General features: G+C 34.2%; 2 protein-coding genes across 3 annotated transcripts in view; one reads left to right on the forward strand and one right to left on the reverse strand.

Annotated features, from left to right (window-relative positions):
* LOC111508682 (uncharacterized) overlaps positions 1-5,604 on the reverse strand; it is a 50,559-nt gene extending 44,955 nt beyond the window's left edge. The window contains exon 1 of the mRNA XM_074171100.1: positions 5,256-5,604. Within this exon, the coding sequence (XP_074027201.1) occupies positions 5,256-5,258 (3 nt within the window). The 5' untranslated portion in view covers positions 5,259-5,604. The remainder of the gene's footprint in view (positions 1-5,255) is intronic.
* Positions 1-24,697, forward strand: part of LOC111510325 (E3 ubiquitin-protein ligase MIB1) — a 262,969-nt gene that overhangs the window by 204,827 nt on the left and 33,445 nt on the right. The window lies entirely within an intron of this gene.

Genomic DNA, 24,697 nt, shown 5'->3' on the forward strand with positions numbered 1-24,697 from the left:
TTCTATTGGGGATTGTCTACTGAATTTATTGTCATGGTACACAGATTGTGTTCGATTTGTCATATAAGATCGCATCAAATCAAGAGATATACCTCTGAGACCATAGTATTCCAGTTTTTCGAGTAAAATATTTTTTGAGACACAATCGAAAGCTTTACTCAGATCAACAAATACGGCCAAAGTTGATACTTTGTCGTCGAATCCCTCTCCTATGAAATTGGCTAGCTCAAAAACTGCCCCAGCAGTACTTTTCCGCTTTCTAAATCCAAACTGCGAACTCGTGAATAAATTATTTTGTTCTAAAAATGAGGCTATTCGTATTGCAATTATTTTTTCAGCAATTTTACCCAAAATGGGGACCAATGCAATTGGTCTGTGGTTTGATATCGATGTTGTATCTCCTGATTTGAATATTGGTATCACTTTCGCTATTTTTAGTTTATCCGGAAATATTCCAGTTGTTAATATATTATTTATTATCTGAGTTATTGGCTTTAGTAATGCATCTAAGTTTTCTTTATACATACACACTGAGTGGTTGTAGATGTCAGTTGAATTGGAATTCTTGAATGATTTTATTATATCAGTTATTTCTTCTTCTGATGGAGGATAGATGAAAAGTGAATTTCCATTTACGGTAGTAGGGGATTTACCTAGATATGTCGAGAAATGAGCTTTCGAGGGTGGGATTTCATTAATTATTTCATTTACAATATTAACAAAGTAATTGTTGAATTCTTCGGCAGATATCGTCGTAGTTGTCTTTTTTTTAGGTTTCCTTCCTGTATTGGTGTTGATGTGCTCCCAGATAGCTTTTGGTCTATTAGACGACTCGCGAATATTATTCAGCGTCACTTGCTTTTTCCTATTAATGAGTAGTTGTTCATACTCGTATTTCTTTAATTTGAATTGTTCTTTTAATTCTTCATTATTTGGTAATTTCAACTCTATTAAATGGTTCAAGTTGGTAATTTCTGTCTTGGCTTTTATAATGCTAACATCGACTATAGTTTCTTTATTTCTCCGGTAATTATCACCCTTCACCTTGATTAACGGAAAGCTCATTTCGTGGTAATATTGAAAAATATTCAGAAATGTATCAGTGCACTCATTGGAATCTGTTATTTCATCTAAAGCAACCCAATTTTCTGCAGAAAGAAAATTTTTAAATAGTTGCTTATTTTCATTGTTTTTGTTGAAAACTAATTTACTAGTGATATTCGCCCTTTCCAAAATATTTGTGAATTCAACCGATTGTGCTTTGTGATCGGATAGGTGCAAATCTCTAACTTCTGCTTTATCGACAACGAAATTTGTAAAAATATTATCAATACAGGAGTGACCTCTTGTCGGTTCTATAATATTCCTTTCCAACCCAAAAGCTGAGAAAATATCAACAACCCCACGACAAATAGTCGATTTCTCAATGAAATTAATGTTAAAATCGCCTCCAACTATTATTCGATACTTAGAAAAATTTGCCTCAATTTTTTGAAGACTATCATGTAGATGATCTTTGAAAATTGTTAAATTTCCTACTGGATTTCGATACAACACTGCCACAACACATTTTAACTCGTACACAGTGCAAACACTCATTTCAAAATCTTCTTCAATGCAGAGATTCGTTAAATTAAATGGCTGCCAAAGATACTCACCTTTCATATAAATGCAAACCCCACCATGGATTTTATTTTTCCTAGTAAAATAACAAGCTAATTTATAGTTATTTATATTATAAAAAGCAACTTCTTCTTCCTTTAACCAGTGTTCGGATAGCATGACGATATCTATATGTAGTTCATTTAAAGCCATTTCAAGTGAATTCAATTTGTTCCTAATACTTTGTATATTCTGATGTAAGATTTTTACTTTTTTTATTGACTTCATTTGGGGCTTTTCATCGGCTAATTGTCCAGAGTAATTTGAGAGAGTCTTGGATATAAAAAATGTTCATTATTATCAGTTATCTTTTGTGGTTCCTTACTATTACTCTTAGAAACTCCGTCGTCAAAAGTACAGTTTTGCAACAATTCATCGTACAGTGTAATAGTGTTCCGAGGGGATATTTCCTCAGCAGATGCTTCTGGCTGAATTGCAATAATTGAAGATTCAATTTGACTTACTTGAGAGTCTTGAAATATGTCATTTATATGATTCACTAATCCTTTTCCTACATGAAATACACCTGATTTGTTTATATAATAACCATCTTTTCCGAAATTTGATCTCCTTAATACGTAGTTACAATCGAAGATACACTTTTTATCAATTCCTCTACTATGTATTTCTTTGAATAAGGATAGGTTTCCTTCGTATTTGGCATAATTTAGTTCTTTTCGGTTTGTAAAATCATAGGGTTGTGTAATTATAAGAGGACGTGTGTGTTGTACTTTCATAAGAAAATGATCTACTAATTGCTCATTTACTGATTGCGGCCATAGAATGACTATGTCTTCTCGATTCAAATGTTTGGAATTATCAATAGCAGTATTAATTAATTCAAAATTTGAAGCATTTGGTTTTAAAATTGATTGTACTTCAAATTCTTTTTCGTTTTTTTTTCATTGTGGAGATTAGACCTCTTCCATTTTGACCTGCCACAATAATTATTTATATATATATATATATATATATATATATATATATATATATATATATATATATATATATATATATATATATATAATAGAGACATGTTCAGTGGTCATTATAATCAAACTGTTCATTTTCAAAACGTACATAAACAGAATTCCAAGCAAATATATACATAGCATAACAATGGTGAAATATCAATATGTAATAATAATCCATCTTAAAATTATTGTATATAACATATATCCACAATTGATACCCTCACTAGTTATTCCAATAATAGATATAGCTAGAGATATAGGTAATAGTATATTATTCAACGAGCGAGAAATGTGGCCCATTACTCGTAAAAATGAAGTTTGTCGTTAATTATTCAAGCCAGTAATAATAATTTTTCGGGAGTAGAGTACTATACTTCTTCTATGACTTAAAACAGGAATATTCTAAAATACCAACCTTAAAAACCATTGAAAAATACTCTCCATTTTCGTTTCCTCGTTCAACTTCAAATAGTTAGAAAATTGAATGAAAAAAAAATAGTGACTTGAACTCAGGACCCCTGCCGCTTGAGTCCAACGTTCAACAACTACACCACGAAAAAGTTCACAAATTAGTGAGACATAAACCTACTCGAATTATAAACTACCCTAATTTCCAATTAGGTGAGGCACTTTTGATAAATATCAATTTTTTTCACCACATTACAACGTTTTAGTGAGACACAATCGTTTTCAGTTCTCAAGTCCATGTTTTCATCTTTGTTTTTTGTTGAAAAGAATATATTTAAAAACGAAATGTCACTTCAATGAACAGGTTTGACGGTTTAGAACTTATTTTGACGTAGAAAATTTTCATAGTTCATTTATGATTGAAAATAAATAAAACGCAACTATAAAGTTATGAATTTCCTTATCTGTGATTTGCCTCGAGGTAGAGAGTTATGAATCTGATCAACTGTGATTTATTCATTTGCAATTTGGGATACAAACAGTTGAAACCCAATTAAATCTCCTAACAATCAATAACCATGGATACCAAATACATAAATAGGTGTTAATCTACTACTGATTATGAAACAAAAATTGAATGATTGAAAATAGTTTTTGAAATTCTGGAGATCAAATAAAGACGGAGGAAACCGAGATCATCACAGTATTGAGTGGAGAAATCTTTCAAATTTGTTTCAAAGTTTTTCTAGCCTCGAATCATTGAAATTATAATGTGGATTCGATATAACGTTCCCAAAGCTCAACATGATGTGAACAAATACATAATAAACAATTTATATTGCTGTTTTATTACCGAAGTCTCTATATAGCCTACAAAAACTTGTTCGATATGGTAATAGAAGCCTATTTTAGAGTTGAATTATATACCAGATGTTTTATTCGGTCAACTCTGTTAACCTCTATTATCGAGTGTGTATTGGAAACTTATGGAAGTGTTATTTCTGAAGACTGAAATACAAGCACATTTTCTCATATTAGGTTTCAACTTGTTATGGTTGTAGTATTCAAAGAAATCTTCTAGGTATTGTTGCATTTTCAGACTGTCTCTTATTGTAATTACTTTTCTGAAAATTTTCTGGTCGTCAGCATATAAAAGATTGATTGAATATTAAAAGCAAGCTTCCAAGTCATTTATGAAAACTGAAAACGACAACGGGCCCCGGTGTGTCCCCTGCGGAACACTCGAAGTGACTACGAAAGGTGCAGATCTGTATCCGTTTACGTTCATAATTTGACTTCGGTTGAAAATATGAGAGCCATCTCAAGAGGTCACCCTGTACACAGACCTCAGCTAGTTTTGGAATACGCAAGTTTCAAAGTTGTGTTATGGGTCATTTTAACTGTTTATTTCAATACGAAACGGTAACAATTGACGGTTTCTTCAATAGCCACAGAAAAACAAATACTATCGATAGCACTTAGGGTTGTAGATTCAATGGTAATGTTTTGGATGGTTTCCAAGTTTCAGTTGACACGTCAAGGAGATTACTTGGATCACGCCACTGAAGATGACTGCCGCAGTTGCAGTCGAAACGTTTGGAGATTATAATCAAAGAAGACCACAGCAAAACCCGAAAACCACCCAAAACAGTTTACCTCTTGAAATATAACCACATCTTTGCGAATACATTTTCTACAAACTCCTTATAACTTTCATCATTTAGTATTACGTAATAGCTGAAGAATATATCGTTTACAGGTTATAAAGAAAGTACTGTTGTAATATGTTAACATAGATTATTTCCTCATTTTGTTCAATGATTGATTTAGTTCCATGAAACAATCGGTGTTATTCTGATAGTTGATCAATTATGTCTGATTGCATTTTTAACAGTATACTGTAAATGGTTTGTACTAAAATCGGAACAAATCAAAATGCCATGAAATTTACAAATACCATATTTCAAAACTATAAAAATCACTCTGTTGGCCCAAAGGTTTTGAGTTTTGAGTTTTGTTAATATAAAAAATATCATATCGATTTTTTCAAGTAATATAAGAAGGGAAAATGTGATGTTCCTTATATTGAATTTAGCGGAGGCTCAAATTATATTCTAGAGTTTAACGGAATTTGATAAAAATATCTTATTTGCTGTCTAAATAACAATATTGATCCAGGAGTAATTAATCTCCCCTTTCAATAGCCCATACCATGTTCTCAAATGAAGTCAATCCAATCCATTGCCACAGGGTGATCGGCGTTTTTATTTTCTATAGAGAAATTACACAATGATACCTTTCACTGGAGCGTAGAAAATATATATACACAACTGTAATATACTATACGAGCATCTATCATAAGTTTCCTATCCTATACACTCGTGTTTTAGAACCCCCCCATCGCACATACGTAACAGAACACCGGCGACACTGTACGTTCACTTTCCGTCTCAGGTATTCCGCAAGGAACGCGCACAGGTCCACTTTCCAAACGTGATGATAAGAAGCCATCGATGCTCCATACTTCTTTACATTCCATATGTCGAAATCACTATGGGATAGTAAGGAAGTACGGAACCTGAGGGACTTCGATTCTCGTCCTTGGTACCACACTTGACGGCTCTGCAACTAGAACTGACTTCACCTCCCATCTTGTCGCCTCTTAGGTAGCTGAGTTTCTAAAAATGGTGCCTTGCACTCGATTGGTGGACTACCCCTCTATCCAAATTTGTCTTTTCCTAAAATACATCTGGGATCTGGGAGCCTGGCAGGCGGTCCCCACCACCCCTGCCGTATAATTTTAGCCCATGTGGCAACACATGTGCACGGCCTCCTAGGTTTACATTGCGTAGCGGCGTTGCCACATTTGTTACGTCTTAGGAATTGGGAAATTTTGTTGGTGGATATTGATACCTCTTATATTCTCCATTAGTGTTAACACTTGCTTGCGAGTTTTGAAATTGACAAGCCGATATTTTAGATTTGGCTGGGTTTTTGTTTGTTGTGGTTATACAGTGTCATCTCCAAAGTATGCACCATATGGGAAACTTATTTATTAAGGGTTTTTCGACAAAAAGTTATTCTTGATGAAAGTTTGTGCATCTCCTTAAACTGAACATGCACCAACACAATACAGTAAAACACACATGATATACGAGGAGCCTTCGAATATTTGATATTGAGACAAGAGTAAAGTACTCTTATTTTGAAAAATTTCAAGAAATGTTATTGAGAAAAGTTGTTCAGCATTCAAAAATACATCTAGATTTGAGGTATGGCCATCTAAGTGCAGTTTTATTTTTTTACTGATTTTTTTAATAGGGACTACGAAAAAATAATTGGCAAAACGATAAATAGACATCATTTTGTATACGACGGTTTATTTCAGAGGCTTGTAATATTAAGAATCACACAACTATGATGTCAACCACGGTTAATTTATTTGAAGAGTAAAATAATTTTCAAAGTTTTTGGTGCAAAGTTATTTTTATTTTTTGTTAACAACGAAAGTTACTCAAAATTATACAGTATTGTAACAAGAACTCAATATTCAATAATATCAAATCACAAAACATTAAAATGAAATTGGTATTTCGAAACAAACTCATTGATTTTCTGGAGATTTTCTTGTCCAAAATAATTCTCCAAAATATTCTCCAGGAAAATCAATGAGTTTGTTCCAAAATATCAATTTTATTTTGATGTTTTGTGATTTGATATTATTGAATATTAAGTTCTTGTTACAATACTGTTTATTTTGGGTAATTTTTGGTGTAAACAAAAAATAAAAATAACTCTGCACCAAAAACTTTGAAAATTATTTCACTCTTCACAAAAATTTGCCGTGGTTAACACCATAGTTGTGTAATTTGTAATATTACAGGTTTTAAAATAAACTGTCGTATACAGGATGCTGTCTATTTATCGTTTAAGCAAAAATTGTTTTTCGTAGTCCCCATTTAAAAAAAAATGTAAAAAAATAAAACTTCACTAAGATAGCCATGACTTCAAATCTAGATGTATTTTTCAACTTTTTTCAGTAACATTTTACGAGATTTTCCAAAATAAGAGTACTTTACTCCTATCTCAAAACCAAATATTTGAAGGCTCCTCTTATATTACGTGTATTTCACTGTATTTTGTTGGTGCCTGTTTACTTTTAGGGGATGCACAAACTTTTATCAGGAATAACTTTTTGTCGAAAAACCCTTAATAAATAAGTTTCCCATATGGTGCATATTTTGGGGATGACACTGTATGATCTTGATTGAAACACTTATAATTTGTAACGAAGTGGACGATGTCAGTGTTTATATTATTATTATTATTCAAGTTGCATTCCCTGAAGGTTATTTTTATGTCAATCTCACCAACAATGAAATATTGTAACTATTACAAATAAAAAAAAATGTAAAAGTGGTTGAAAGAGTTTATTTGAAATTATTGATTATATTATTAACGGAAAAATATATGAACAAAACAAGAACAGGAATTTCTGATAACGGAAAAATTATTGTGGCTACATATAAATATTTGACTTCATTCTAAAAGATATATATGACTTGAAAGTGGTGCCACTGAGATTTTATTATTCTTCTCTTTAAAAATAAGTTTTTATTGTTGTTGAAACTTTAACAAGAATTACAATTTTTCTAAAGATTCTAAAAGATATGACTTGAAATAGTGGAAAGTGGCGCCACTAAGATTTTATTTGTCTTATCTTTTATTAAATGTTTGTAGTGGGCAATAAAAGTTTTCAAAAAATATGTAAAATAAAAATTATTGATATGAGAAGTCACATAACACATACTATTTGTTTTCTTTCACAGAATCAAGGTAACGAATTTAGACAAGGAATAACTCAACTTAGAGAAAGAAAAAATGTATAACAGAACTATATATATATATATATATATATATATATATATATATATATATATATATATTTTCAACATATATATATATATATATATATATATATATATAATTTCAACATATATATATATATATATATATATATATATATATATATATATATATATATATATATATATATATATATATATATATATATATATATATATATATATATATGTCGCTTTCACTTCAGTTTTTAAACTAATGTATGATTTATGTAATTAATGAGTTGTTTACTTGATAATAGGATAAAAACCGAAACCGATCGTAAAAATAAAATAGTGGAAATTAGACAGTGTATTTATTTCATTAAAACCGTACATGACTGACTAATCGTAACTACCTATAAGAACTGCCAGTAGATCAAATAAATGAGCATAGAAATCAATAATGATTCCATTCAGGGAATCAACTGTATAAACATTGACTCACCTGTTATCACACAAACAACAACAATTTTAAAAAAATGGGAAAACTTTTTCTGAATATTAGGACAATCATGGGACACAGGAAATAGTGAGACCGAATAAAAGATGTAATAAAGCGAAGTACTTCATATTAAAGAACAATATATAACAAAAATCAATCACCAGAAAAAAACACAGAACAACATTATTGAATAGAAGTGATTTACTATAAGAAAAGAAATTAACACGTAGGTATATCTTTCAGAATTCGACTGGAATGAACTTTTACGATGAGGATATGTAGTTGGTGGAAAATTTGATAAATAAAGCTGGAAAGCCACAGTAAATGAGTCAATGAAAAAAAAGTTGCAACAGTCTGTAATTGGATCGTCTCTATGATTCCATTCATGCAAAATCAATTTTCTCTGAAAATTACCTTGATATCACCCATTTTTGAAATTGTGTGATCTGATACAGTTTCTGATGTTTTTTTTTTATGGAAGATTTATGAAACTTCTAAATGGACAAATTGATAAATGGTAAAAACGAACGTATATGGTTGTTCTCACTGACGAACTGCCAATTTGTTATTTGTACACAACATATTTGTTGTTTATGAAAAGAACTCGAAAAAAGTGTTTCAAAAAACCTTCGAAACTGATGACGGTTCCAAACCAAAAACTCTTTTGGCACTCACGTACTCATGTTTCAAAATGAAATTTTCCAAATTACCGTCCACTGAATTTACATTTCCCAGAATCCGTAGCGCGTATTCTTTTTTCCGAGTCATTTTCAAACTGAACGACAGACACAAACTCATAATCACTGTGCGTTATTCAAGAATATAAAAATAATTTCTCACTATCTTGGCGACCGTTCTTCGCCAGATGTTAAAGTTGGCAACTACGCGGGGTATTTTTGATCGTGCGGGCCTGACGGAGAGATCTGTAATTTCAAACGTTTAAGATGCCTTGGAAAATTGTTTGTGGGCTTTGATGACTGCGGAAAACAGCGATGCTGGGGTTACGTCTCTTGCTGAGGATATTGTTTCCGATTACATGTTGTGTGTCTAGCCATCTGCGGTTACGTTGGCGTAGACGTCGTACTTTTTACCCATCGACAATAAATGAAACTACTTTCTTCTTTCAATGATTCGGGATCGTGGAAGGTTTCATTTTACACAACTTAGAAATTAGAGAAATACACAAACAATACAGTGCTTTTCTTTAATGTCCTCTCCTTTTATTTTTTGAACGAGTCAGCTCAAAGAATTGAAATTTGGGATAATGAAATTAATGCAAGAATACTTTTTTTTGAAGTGAAATTGACAGAGGAAACTTTAAGATGGCGACTGGGTGCTATCTTGTGATACATCTTTATGAGGCTCCTGGCAAATGCTTCACAACCCTAGAATATAAAGTCAATATCTACAACTACTACAAAATGGCGGAATTTTCAATAATTGCCTGAATACATTGACATTTAACTACATAATATGAGGTAATGAGCTTGAGATCAGTTCAGAAGATGCTCTAAACGGTTGCCTTGAACTTCTGACACATGAACAGCCTATCCGATATTTCACACCGAACATTTTCGAACACAGTAACGTCAGTATCTCTACAAATATTTATTATTCTCTGCCGTACATCCAATACTGGATATACGGCACCTTTGGTTTCAAATAGCCCAATAAAAAAAGTCCAAATATGTCAAATCTGGCGAGCAGGCTGGCCATTCTGTAGGACCTCGACGGCCAATCTAACGACCGGGAAAAGTAGTAGGTATCCAAATAGTTTCTTACTTATCTGGTGCTCCATCTTGTTGGAATACAATATCGATATCGAATTCATTAATCGAATTCATTAGGATTCGCTTCGACGATTTCAGTGATGAGAGGGTCAACAGTAGTTTCCAGCATATTCAAATTCAGTTCCCCTGTTAGATTTTCATCAATAAATAGAGGTCCTTCAATATGGTTCCCCATTATTCCTGCCCACACGTTAATTTTTTCTGGATGTTTGGTATGTGTTTTCCGGAAACATAAAGGTTGGTGTCACTCCACTCAACCAGCAAAGTTGTTTTATAATTCCACGGTGTTGCAACAGTTTTATTTTAATAGTATTTTATAATTACTTCCAAAATGCTAATTGATTATATTAGATGATCAGTGAACACAATACAGTTATAGGCAAAAAAGTGTTTTATAAATTTGTCATAGAAACGTTTATGAAACTAACTTATAAAACTTATTTTCCTATAAAAGTAAATTGTTATGTAGCAGTTTTATAACACTTTTCTGTGAGATATTCATGATAGTTATAAAACTATTTCAAGCTCATTTTATAAATGTTTCCTGTAGCTTCAATGAAATTATTTTATTAGAATGCTTTCAGATACTATTTTATTTTTATTACCATACTGTCACTTCAATGAAAATTTCCCAACTATTTTATAGCATGGTATATTTACTACAATTCAAAAACACTAATATAACTGTTATAAAATCAAATTGCTTTTGCTAATATATATTTGCTGCCACCAAGAATAAAATGCAGCATTTAACAACCAGCTGACATCGATTCCTAATCACAGTTTTGAAAAATTCTTCAAAATTTTAGTTATGTTTAGTAAGAATATTTCTGTTTAGTTATTCAAGTGGGACACCATCGATATCGTGGTGGAAATTAGCTCTTCAGCAACTTCTAAATATTTGATTTTTATTGAGTATAGATACCCCATAAGTAAATTCAATGTTTTTAATTCATCCTTAATTTTAGACACTATGATATGCATATATATATATATATATATATATATATATATATATATATATATATATATATATATATATGCATATATATATATATATATATATATATATATATATATATACAGGGTGTTTCTTGAACACATGCTAATATTCAAGGACGTAATTCTTAGGCCTATTTTAAGGAAAAAACGTCCTATGGACGTATGTCCTAAACGCCTTAACTTTTGAGATACAGGGTGGCAAAGTTTTCGAAAATAATCAGTTTTTTAATAATAACTGAGATAATTTTGTAGACATCTTCAGCATATTTGGCATATTTAGCACCCACCATAGCAATAAAAAACGAATTCTCTGTATGTACAAACGTCAGTAGCTAATATTGATGTTGGTTTATAGTAAGGTGTTGGTGTTAAAAACTGTCACAGCGCGTTTTGATTGATTTTGAAGTGTTATTGAAGTTATTTTAGTAGTCTGCTGTTTTTCTGAATATCAGTAAATATGGTAAATTATACGAATGCGGAAATGGCGCGAATGCATTACGTATATGGCCTTGCCGATGGTAATGCAACAGAAGCCAGGCGCATTTATCAGGAAAGATATCCTAATCGTGCCTTACCAGATAGCCGAACCTTTTCAAATATTCATCGTCGACTTGGGGAAACTGGTAGTTTCAAGAAAGGGACTCCGGAAGGTAGACCTCGTGTAGTAAGAACTCCTGAAATTGAGGAAGCGGTGCTGCAAGAAATTGAGGAACATCCTGAGACGAGTACGAGGAAGATCGCTAGAACTCTGGATATTTGTCATCAAATTGTTTGGTGTATTTTGGTTAATTTTTTGTTATACCCATACCATATTTCAATAGTGCAGGCATTACTCCCCAGAGATTTTCCACAGCATGTGAACTTCAGTCAGTGGTATCTACAAAGTATTGCACTAAATCCGCAGTTTGAGACACAAATTTTGTTCACAGACGAAGCAAATTTTTTCTCGGAATGCCATTCAAAATTTCCATAACAATCATGCGATGGCTGAAGAAAATCCCCATGCAATAACCGAATTATAGGTGATCATCTAATAGGCCCATTTTTTCTACCAGGACGCCTTGATGGTCGTTCTTATTTACACTTTCTCGAAGAAGACTTACCTGGGTTATTGGAAGATGTGCCACTTGCGTTGAGGAATCGAATATGGTACATGCACGATGGCGCCCCTGCTCATTTCAATGTAATTGTTCGAAACCATTCAAATACAGTTTATCCTAATCGTTGGATAGGTCGCGGAGGACCTCAGCAATGGCCAGCAAGATCCCCCGATCTCAACAGTTTAGATTTTTTTTATGGGGTCACCTTAAAACTCTTGTGTATAAAACTCCCGTTAATACTTTAGAAGATTTAAGAGAGCGAATAGTTGCCTCATGTGAAACTATACGAAATACGCCGGGAATATTTGAACGGGTGCGTAATTCCATGCGTAGAAGGGCGGAAGCATACATACTAAGTGCAGGTGGCCACTTCCAACAATTTTTATAATCAGTTTTGGTATTATTACTAATTAACAAATTTGTGCTATTCGTTTAGACTTACTGTCACAAAATAAAATAAAACTCGTTTTTGTGAAAAATTTATTTTTTTGCAGATTATGTTTTCAAATATTATTAGGGAATTGGTAATGCGTTATGAAGCAATTTTCAGATTCTCATTCATTTTAGAATTGATCTAATTTCTTGATTTGCTTTCTGTCGATTTTTATTTTTTTGAGTGAAAATCATGCGTCGGACAAAGAAATACCAGGAGATCAAATTTTCTCAAAAATAAATGAGGATTTTAAAAATTATTTTATTTTGAAAAGAAAGCATTGGCGTAGTACTTTTTCCCCAAAAATATTCAATGCGAAACCCGTAGGGATGCCACTGTTTGGAAAAATACAAATTTGTGTACATCAGAAAATGCGCCTTGAGGCATGGAACATATGTACCAAATATGCCAAAGATGTCTACAAAATTATCTCAGTTATTATTAAAAAACTGATTATTTTTGAAAACTTTGCCACCCTGTATCTCAAAAGTTAAGGCGTTTAGGACATACGTTCATAGGAAGTTTTTTTCTTGAAATGGGTCTAAGAATTACCTCCTTAAATATTAGCATGTGTTTAAGGAACACTCTGTATATCATCTTCGGGCGTCACATTATTGTATAGTGAAACACGTGTCGCAATTTTGTGAACTTTCCAGTGGAAATCTCACATTGAAGTGTGTTTTTGAATCCGTAATAACGGATTTTCATCAAGTATCGGTCAATTGTGAGGCACTGTTTGGAACCTTTTATGTAGTAACGAATATTACTACGCCAAACCGTTATTTTTTATACCTCGACACGTGTTTCAATCAATTAAAAGTTTATTCTTCCTCTTGAAGAGGATCACTTGATGATTGAAACACGTGTCGAGGTGTTAAAAATAACGGTTTGGTGTTGGGATACAACTCCAAATAATATTCAAGTATCGGTCAGTTCTATAATATTTTTAAATCAATTTCTACCTTAATATGAGATTTTCTCTGAGCAGTTCACAAAACGGCAACACGTGTTTCACTATGCAATAACTACTTCACAGATTTGAACACGCCTGCTGAACACGTGTTACTGTTTTGTGAACATCATCATGTATTTTCATCAAGTATCAATTATTATTCAGGAGCTGAAAACCTACTATATTTTATACGTAGTAATAATGCCATGTTAGTCTGGTAGACTCGAATTGCATCAAGAATGACAGATCACAACACTTTTCTATCACGTAACACAAGATCGCACCGAATCGCTCGCACTATCTTGGGAGATATCGAATCGGACGTCGCGAATAGCCGACCGCATTGGCGTCGTGACGCCTCTTTGATCACTCTCAGCCACGTCTGCGTACTTTTTATCCGCGCGCACGTAGGATAAATATACATTTTTTTCCGGTGTTTGGGTTTATGTCAACGCTATCTCCGGATACTGGCTGTGCGTCAATATTATCGCTAACGTCTAGCTTTACGACTAGTATTTCAGGATTTTCTCTCATACCCTAAGAGGGAAGAGATACATAAGCATAAAATACATTCGAGAAAGATCTCTCATTGCTATCAGTGACTTCCAAAGCTATTGTTCTATATTATTAGGAGAAAATGACCGCTAACATGGTTAGTTTGCAACAATTGAGAAGCGACAAATGGTGGTTCGGCTCGTAATGGTTACGGATAACATGCATCAGTACTTCTTCTCCACTAACCGTAACGTAATATGTTAGCGGTTACGTTTCAGGTTATTTGTTACGAATGGATACTGAAGGTCAGATGTGATGTAGTAACATGGGACATGCTTGAACCGTTACGATATGACACGTAGCCGTTTGATGCAACAATGAAAAAGCGACAACTGGTGGTTTGGCTTGTAACGGTTACTCATGTCAAAGTGGTCACGGATAATATGAATCAGTAATCCGTCTTCACTAACACTAACATGTTCACGTTACGTTGCAGGTTATTTGTTACAAATGAATACCCACCTTCAAGGTTAGATAGGATATGATGTAATGTCTCAAAACAACAAGGAGCATGTTTGTTTCATTGCAACATGGCACGCAGTCGTTTGATGCAATAATTGAAAAGTGACAAATGGTGGGTCGGCTCGTAACGATTACGGATAACATGCATCAGTACTTTGTATCCACTAACCGTAACGTAACATGTTAGCGGTTACGCTACAGGTCATTTGTTACAAATGGATACGCAAGGTCATGTGTGATGTGATAATGTCCCGAAATAACAAAAAACATGTTTAATCAGTTGCGATATGACACGCAGTCGTTTGATGCAACAATCAAAAAGCGACAAATGGTAGTTCGGCTCGTAACGGTTACGCATGTCGAAGTGGTAATGGATAACTTGCAACAGTACTCCATCTCTCCCAACCGTAACGTAACATTTTCATCGTTACGTTGCTGGTCATTTGTTACAAATGAATACCCACCTTCAAGGTTAGATAGGATATGATGTAACGTCCCAAAACAACAAGGAGCATGTTTATTCCGTTGCGACATGGCACGCAGTCATTTGATGCAACAATTGAAAAGCGGAAAATGGTGGGTCGGCTCGTAACGGTTACGGATAACATGCATCAGCACTTCGTCTAAAATAACCGTATCGTGACATGTTAGTGGTTACGTTACATGTCGTTTGTTACAAATGGATACGCGAAGTCAGATGTGATGTGGTAATGTCCCGAAACAACACGGAACATGTTTGATCAGTTACGATATGACACGCAGTCGTTTGATGCAAAAATCAAAAAGCGACAAATGGTGGTTCGGTTCGTAACGGTTACGCATCTCAAAGTGGTTACGGATAACATGCATTAGCACTTCTAGGTCAGATAAGATATGAATATGAGGTTATGTCCTGAAATGTTATATCGAATATATTAATTTTGTTAGGAGTTGATACAAGACGTTTAGGAAGCATTATGAGTTTTGGCCGTGTCAATAATCTCACAACGTAACTGAAACAACGGAACAACGCCGCATGCAACAGGCAGAGATACGCGATTTACATATAATCTTGCCATTTTATCTCAGTGCGTAACCTAACAGTTCTTTTTTATGCGATGCCTGAAACTTACAAATGGTGGTTTAACTTTTCACAGGTACGCGAGTTGATTGGTTACGGATAACATACATCAGTACCCCGTTTCCACTAACCGTAACGTAACATGTTCGCGGCTATGTTCAAGGTCAGATATGATATGAATATTAGGTAATGTCCCGAAACGTAACACCGAACATATTCGTTTCGTTGAGAGATGATACAATACTATGACTAAAACCAACAAATTATGATTTGACTTTTTACATTTACGCGAATCGAAGTGGTTACGGATAACATGCATCAGTACTTCGTCTCCAGTAGCTGTAACGTTACATGATCTTCGTTACGTTACGGATAATTTTTTGAAACTGACACGCGCTCCAAGAGGCGAAGCAGTCTAGTGAATATTATCAATGAGAATCTGACGATACAGCGGCCTATGGTGTCTTTTCTGTACATAACCTTGTTTTAGTCATGCTTCAAGACACTGCAACTTCTGGCGATGTTGATCAATTTCTATGCTTTCGTAGATTAGAATTTCTAACAGAGAAAGCACAGATTTTCTACAACCGAACCTCAGAGTGGCTCAACTTTTTATTCGTCCAAGTTGTCTCCAAGAGTTTCACCAAGTACCAATCAAATTAGAATCACATATTTATGATTCACACAGTCAGAAATTAATGAAACGTAATAATTAATAATTGATATATTGTCCATAAAAACCGTTATTTCTTAATCAGACTCTTGTTCGTCTTTCTTAATTCAATAAAAACCCTAAACTGAATACCGACCGGTTCATATCTCAACTGTACTTGCTTCGACCGCAACTGGAAAGCATCAAAGTAAAAAACTGTATAAAACGATTAGGCCATTATTGCTGGAGTAGTCCTGGCACATTGAAGGGTCATCCAGATAAACATCATACTAAAAAGCGACGAACCGTACTAAGTGCCCTTCAAGACATATCTGTCTTTTCGTTGTCCCTCTTGACCTCAAAATCTCAATCCAGGATTAAACACAACGTCTCGGCATGTCGACTTGATCATGGTGAAGAGGGTTGGATTTTTCCTTCGATGCACTTTTTTCTGAGAACTCTCCGTACTATTCCCGATGTAATTGTAGAAGCAAGCAATGATGTGGTTTTTGATTTTGTAGGAATCAACCTTCAGCTTTACATGATTGAAATACTCTTCCCCCATCAGAATCGAAGAACCCGCATTTAGATGATGAAGTTGATGACTCCTCAAGAGATGACTTGTATTCTGAAGACTTATCTTCTGATGACTCATCAGGAAGAGCCTCTATTTCACGTCAGAGGTTTCAATCCTACCTATAGACATGTCGAAGTATTTGTAGTTTTGGTAAAACTTGTGGTTTAGGACCCAAATAAATCCATTGAATTTATGTGATGATTGTCAGACCAATGATCACTTATGGTGCAATTGCTTGGTGGCCGAAGGCTTTACAGAAAACTGCCCAAGCGAAGCTCTCTGGCTTATAGAGACAGGTTTGTCCAGTCATCAGTGGTGCCATCAGTACCACACCGTCAGCGACCATGGAGATCCTCATCTCCACATTTTTCTGGAGAGAGAGGCTAGCTGGACTGCATACAGAGATATCACCCTGCCTAGGAACCTATGCGACTGTATTTCAAGCGGAAATTTACGCTGTTGAATCGTGTGCGGAGAGATTGGTAGAATCCAACCTCATACACAAGTCAATAAAAGTATTCTCGGACAGTCATGCGGTGTTGGAAGCTCTTGGCTCCTACAGAGCAACGTCTAAATCAGTAGCAAATTACCATAAACGGCTCTCCTCGACAAGAAGACGTAACACATTGTCTCTGGTCTGTATTCCTGGCCATACTGGCCTGGAAGGCATTGAGGCTGCTGACTCCCTTGCAAAGGAGGCTGCTGCAAGCATCTTCATCGAACCAGAACCTGTCATTGGCATCGCTTTAGGTTTTGCCAAACAAAAATTGAAAACTTGGATGGCAAGAAGATTTATGGACTTCTGGCAGAATCTTCTAGAATTAGCTCACTCGAAACTTGATACCAAACAGTTGTTGGACTACAGTAGGGATAAACTACGATGTTTAACAGGCCTTTAACAGGTCACTGTCATTTCAATCATCATATGCGTAGACTCGGATTGTCGGAAGACAATGTGTGTCGCCTCTGTTTCGAAAATGATGAAACAGCAGAGCACATGCTTTCTGTCAGCCCGGTGGGGGGAAAGGGCACATTATAGTAGGGTGAACAGACAACTGAGTGCGGCTTAGGCCGTTTCTATTAGCTTCATGTGGAGCATACAGAACGACGCCAACAGCGGCACTCAGCATCATCACCGGAATGGCGCCGAATTGAAGGATGGGCCAGATATCATGAATGGAGAGTGAATGGAATAAGGAAGATAGAAGACAGAGTGAATCGAGAAGACAAAATTTTCCCCTGGATGCAAGAGGGGTTGCTGGAGGAGATGAAGGGAGAGGAAATGAGTGACTTATCCGTGGACGCCGGAGCGATAATGGAGGAAGAAAGAATGGGAATAGGATGGGCGTATAAAAGGAGAGGGAATGAATGGACCACAGGGAATGAAAGGATCACCTGGACGTGAATGAAGCAGAGTCAATGGCGATAGAGCGGAGTGGAGTATGGAGGAGAATTTGAAAATAGTTAGTAACTCTGCTATGGCTGTAGAACGAGTGAAAGTAGGAAGAGTGGTGAATAAAAGAATAGCAAGGATACAGAGGATGATTGAGGAAAGGAGAGAAAGGGGAGTATACGTACCCAAATCATATAGAGGAGAGGACACGTAGCCGGCAATATGGGAAATGTGAAGGCTCATGAAGAAAACCATAAGGGCATGAATAAAGAGGCAGGTCTCGTTAAACGTGAGGCAAATACACAATGAATTGGATGAGAGAAAGCGCATAAAAGAGAGCATCAAGAGGGGATGGCAAGGGGAATGAATCATTGGATCTGTCGCGAAAGGTGATCCAGCTTCTCACGGGGCATGGGAATTTCCCGGGATACCTGGCGTGATTTAACCTGGGCCCGGAGGTTCCCTGCCCGTGTGAGTATGGGGAGCCGGAAACGGCAGATCACGTGATTGATATGTATATGAATCCGATATATGAGTTTACATTGTGAGTTAAAAAGGGGAATATGGGTTCTTCATTTGAAAAAAAGTATTTTTTTATCAACACGCGTGCCTACTGCATTATTTGTAACCCTCCCTTGCGCGCCCGCTGCCTTGGGCTTGATAGCTAATTTTCAGGTTCCCTCTCCAGAATCGGAAAATATCAGTGGTAATTTTTCTAAACAATATACGGCTGATGGATCCCAAATTTTAGATAAAATAAATATAGTTTAAAAATCTAAAAAACATGCTTTCAGAGAACATCGAACTAAAAAGTTGAAAAAAAAAATTCAATAAGCTTGAAACAATAACGAACGAAAAATACTAGTATTATAGAATAAAGCATTGGCACTTTGTGCCATATTTTTTGTATAGGTATCCAGCGCCCGTCGCTGTTTTCACAATAATATTATATTTTTCGTTCGTTATTGTTTCAAGCTTATTCTTTAAAAATTATATTTCAGTTTTCAGTTCGATGTTCTTTGAAAGCGTGTTCTTTAGTTTTTTGAACTATATTCATTTTTTAATTTAAAGATAAGAAACGCTTATTATATTGTGTTTGCTTGTATAGAAGACTAAGAATTTTTCAGTACATTCTCGTACTTCTGTATAATATGAGTTAATTAAATTCAGTTATTCAAAAAAAACACTTTATTGTGAGATTTTCACTAAACGTAACAAGTGTTTCGCCATACAGTGGCTTCTTCGGGCGTCTATTTACAGTGTATTTTTGAATACGTTATGGATTTTCATCAAGTATCGGCCAATTCCATCATATAAATTTTGTTATATGAATTGATTCTCCTGTGTACATGTTTCGTTCCCGCATCAAGTAAATTTCCAGTAGTGATTAACTTCCAAAACTATTTCCCTTGATCCGAACCCCCGGTTAGTAACCATGCTAATCGCTTGCGTAATGTTCATCCAAACAAAAGCATGTGATATTTATTATAAAACTTTGGCCCACGTGAAATTCCGAGTTCTATTTATACTCTCGGTTCTTGCGCACGCTGTATAATTAACTCATTTAATATTATCTCATCGGAGTTGTAGGAGGAATTTAATTTTGATTACTTAATTTTTCATAAAATAATTCAAGTCAGAGGAAATTATTTATAGTCGTGGAGTTTTCCTCCCATTAGTAAAACCCATAACTGGCATGTGCAAGGAGAATACGTATATATTATAAACTTCTGGTGCTCTGCATGATACCAATAGACATGATACATAAATGACATGATACTGCTTGAAATAAATTCTTCATGATGAATGTAGTTTGTCTGATCATGAAATTTGACAACTTTATTCTTTGAAAATAACTGACGTTTCCTTCTGATACTCTCTGGTGCAAAAACTCACTCGAAAACATATATCGTACAGTATATTATATATTTTAAAAAAGGTTACAGAAATCAAAAATATAATACTAAAAGTTAATAAAGTTTGTTCCCGTTTGTTGATGTTTTAAAAGGCTTATAAATTGTGTCAGAAGTAGCTACTCATACCCATAATTCAAGAAAAGTATTAAAAAAAATCATTTGGCATTTGGTGAAGTCAAAATGACGTCTTTATTACAAACCCCCGAGCCCGTTAACTGAATATGACAAAATTGGTCAATTTGGAAACAAAAATTGGAAATATATCTGAAAGCATCTGATAAATCTGAAATTCAAGAGGATATCAAGATAGCCATTCTTCTCATTTTTTACTCATATACCAATTTTTAGCTCTCTAGTACAAATTTAGTTTTTTTACAGTTTTTCGAAAATTTGACATTTGCCGATTTCTCAAATTCAGCCAAACCTCAACAAAGTTAGTGCTTTATGCTTAACTTATCTTTCCAACGCATTTTTATTACCAATTGCAATTCTAAATACAACTTATTTCGCAAAAATTTAAAACACCAGAAAAAATTATGCCAAAAATGATGCAAAGTTGATACAGTTTTTAAAAACAAATAAATATTTCACTTTATTTCTACTTTTTGCAAAATAGCTTGATACATAAGCATAATTAAAAAACAATATCAATGAAAAGTCAATAATTTATTCTTTACTGCACTTTTCAAACAGTTAAACTTTGATTTACTAATTACGAAAAATTACAACGCAATTAAACTAAGGGAAGGATTTATACGAGAGTAATTTCACATTTACTAAATATCTTTTATGAGGTATGAATGAACAAAATTACTTCAGAAAACAATTTGGATTTAAATCTACATCTACACATCCATGTATAGAGTTACTTATTTTCAAATTGATTACTTCCTTCCTTTCTTTGGATTCTCTCATTCCTTTTTTTGTATCAGATGGAGTAGTAGAAAGCCAAAAACTTTCTTTTCCAACAATCAAAGAAGTTTTGAATAGAGCAATGAAAAATAATGTCAAGTTAAATTTCAAGAAGGACAAGGACAAAGTGTCCTTTGTAGAACAGGTATAACTATACTAACTAACTAAAAACTACATATTCAATGCTTCATATAAAGAAAAGAAGATACATTTCACAAACTTGTTTAAATAAACAAGTTATGAATGAAATTATTTGAGTAAATGTATCAGTTAATTACCAGTTTCCACATTTGAAAAGATATTCAGTAACGGGGAGTTATTCAATTCTATTCAGTCATTCAGTATATGACCCGAATTCCTGAATCTGTTTATTTATAAACATTCTAAAAGATTGAGTTTCAAACTTATTCCTTTCAAATGTAACACGCCATAGTCGTGATTGAACTCATGTCCTTCTGCTAAAATATGGTTTGCAATTGTGGGATTGATCTTTCCATTCAAGAAACTACTTCTATTCTCTTTATTTGTTTGGGAAAAAGTTCTACCCGTTTGGCCAATATAACGTTTTGGGCAAAAGTCACAAGTCAACTTATATACCCCTGATCTATCCGACATTGAAGTTATCTTTAATTCGTTTTCATTGAATTATTATTTTTTCTGTAAGCACAAGCATCCTTTTTTTAAAAATCAAGCGATATTATTGGTAGGTTCATCAAGATATGACAATGTCCGGACGCAATCATTTCTTGAATTTGTTTAGACCTGGTCCATGGCTTATTTTTGAAACCGTTGTTGACAGCAATTTGTTATATGATGATATTGATTAAAACAGTTTCCAAAGTAATATTTGAAAGAGTTTTAGGTTAGCTTAACTTAGTTTAAGTTGAAAAACAGCACAAGCTTAACTTCGCCTTTCATCGATTGTTACACTGTGTTTAATTTGTAATTATTCAATGAATAAAGCCGATTATTATTATTATTATTATTAAAAGGTTCCAGTATCTGAGTGGATAGGTTCAGATCAGGAACAAAAATAGGATTCAGTACCTAAAGTAAGAATAGCATATGATTGTATTTTCAAGATAAATTCTAGAGATTTATAGAAGAGTCTCGTTTCAGAGCCGTAATTAACAGTTTGTTTCTCTCGACTCCGACAGAATACCTGTACCGTCACTATCTCTGCAGTACCAAAACTGATACCGCCAATTCTTTTATATTTATAGCGGATATTAAAACAAAAGAGACCCTGCAATAAATTAGGCAAGGCATTTCAACGATCGGCCTTATCTTAATTGCGAGTTTACTCAGACTACGACAGAAAAGCTCTAAATTAAAGATTCCAGATTATCTCGACACATTTGGGTTTCCGTGTGTGACTTTTCCAGAGATTGCCACTTTCAATAAGGAGTGATGCCAACAATAGAGAGAATCTGTTTTGGCAAGATATGTTATTAGCTCTGTTGCCAGTGGAGGTAATTTCCAACAAAGTCCGATCTAGATGGCTCTCAAGGATAATTCCTTTCAACTGAGGTGTTCTGTTTGTTGAAAGCTGTTTATTCAAAGCTGAAATATGTTGATCAAATTTTAATTTGTTATCCATGAAGATTCCCAGGAATTGGTTTTTATTCTCAATAATTTGTCCATTCAAGTATAAATTGTTAATATTACAGCTGAAGGTGAGTAGGTTTACGTCATACCATTTTTTCACTACTTCTTAATCACTAGAGATAGTTTCTTTCATATTTGAAGTATTATTTCCATGCCAAAGGAGCGTGGTGTCATACGCAAAGATCGTAAAAATTCCTTGAATTAAAAGAGTAACAAGGTCATTTACATAAATGAGGAAAAGAATCGGACTCAGTACTGATCCTTGTGGAACGCCTCATAAGATATCCTTAGCGTGTGATAGTTTTTCGTTTGATCTTACTAACTGTTTTCTATCACTTAAGTAAGACCTGAACCAGTCATTGCACACTCCTCTAAAGCTATAGTAGTTCAACTTTTGCAAAAGAAATTCATGATTTACACAATCAAAAAGCTTTGGAGAAATTGCAGAATACTGCAGCTACGACTTCACCATTGTTGAGATGTGTGTAGACATGTTGTATTCATAAAGAAAAGCTAATATACTTTTTTTTCACCGTTTTTTCTATGATTTTTGAGCGTGTTGAGAGCATGGAGATAGGTCTGAAGTTATTTGGATCTTCTGCATTACCGCCTTTGAAAATAGGAATTAGACACGGGGGGAAATTTCCAAGGGCAAAGGATTTATTTATACCCATCACTAATATATTCAAAGCGGAATCGGGAAGGTTATCTAAAATTTTTACTGAAATTTCAACAATGCCCGTTGTCACTATTACTAGTTTTTCCTAACCCCAAACCGTTATTTTAACACCTTGTCACGTTTCGATCACCAAGTGATCATCTTCAAGAGGAAGATCAAACAAAATATACTCACAAAGTTACCCTTATTTATACCATCGATACCGTTACAGCCAGTAACGGTTTCTCAAGGGGTATTTTAGATGATATAATAAGGAAGAAAAAGTTCAGCTTGGGAATGAACGAAATCTCGACTTTTAAAAACGACAAAAACCAAGATGAATATATATCAGTTCCATCTCACCAATCTACGAAGAACTTTGGAAAGATTTTCAAGAAACTATGTATGAAGGTGGTTTTTAAAATGAGTCATAGACTATAGAGCCGAAATTAAATGTAAGAACTGCGATGCAAAACATTATGAAGAGACAAAAAGATATATTAAAATAAGATATAAGGAACACTTAGCACACTTAAAATATGGAAGACCTGAAAAATCAGCAGTGGCCCATCATATTTTGCAATAATAAATAAGGATAACATTGTACGTATATTCAGTTTGATCTTCTTGTTGAAGATGATCACTTGGTGATCGAAACACGTGTCGAGGTGTTAAAATAACGGTTTGGTGTTGGGAAAAACTCCAGTAATATTCATTACGAAACCAAAGGTTCCAAAGAGTGCATCATAATTACTAGATTGTGATTCATAGTTCTGAATGAAGTAATCAATGCAATTATTTAAAGAAAAAAATGGCAAACAACACATGCCAATCATTATGAACGACGAAATTTGAAATCATTTAGCGTAGTACAGGGTGTTGCACAAAGTCATAGTGTGGTATATTGAACGATCCTCCGTAGGTGTGAAAACTATTTTTCGGGTTTTTTGGGCGTGTTTTGCAGGTTTTTATGCCTGACGTTCAGTCTACTACTGCAATCTGGTAACGATCGCAGTGCCCGAGTTGATTTCTCTCAATTGGATTACTTGAACTTGTTTGTGACCCTTTGAGGACAGGTAGCCAGATTTTTTTGATGTTCACTGCCTCTTCTTTTCTATTGAAATTATTCCTGTGTTCTTGAATTTCTTTTGTCTCCCTATACACATACTCTTTTATAGTAATTTTTAGTTCTATGGAGTATTACTGTACTTTCGAATGAGATAATGTGAATGCCTTC

The sequence above is a fragment of the Leptinotarsa decemlineata genome, unplaced genomic scaffold (genome assembly GCF_025532065.1).
Source record: "Leptinotarsa decemlineata unplaced genomic scaffold, Ldec_3_MD MMD2_tig00000008_RagTag_RagTag, whole genome shotgun sequence".
Classification (NCBI taxonomy): Eukaryota; Metazoa; Arthropoda; class Insecta; order Coleoptera; family Chrysomelidae; genus Leptinotarsa; species Leptinotarsa decemlineata.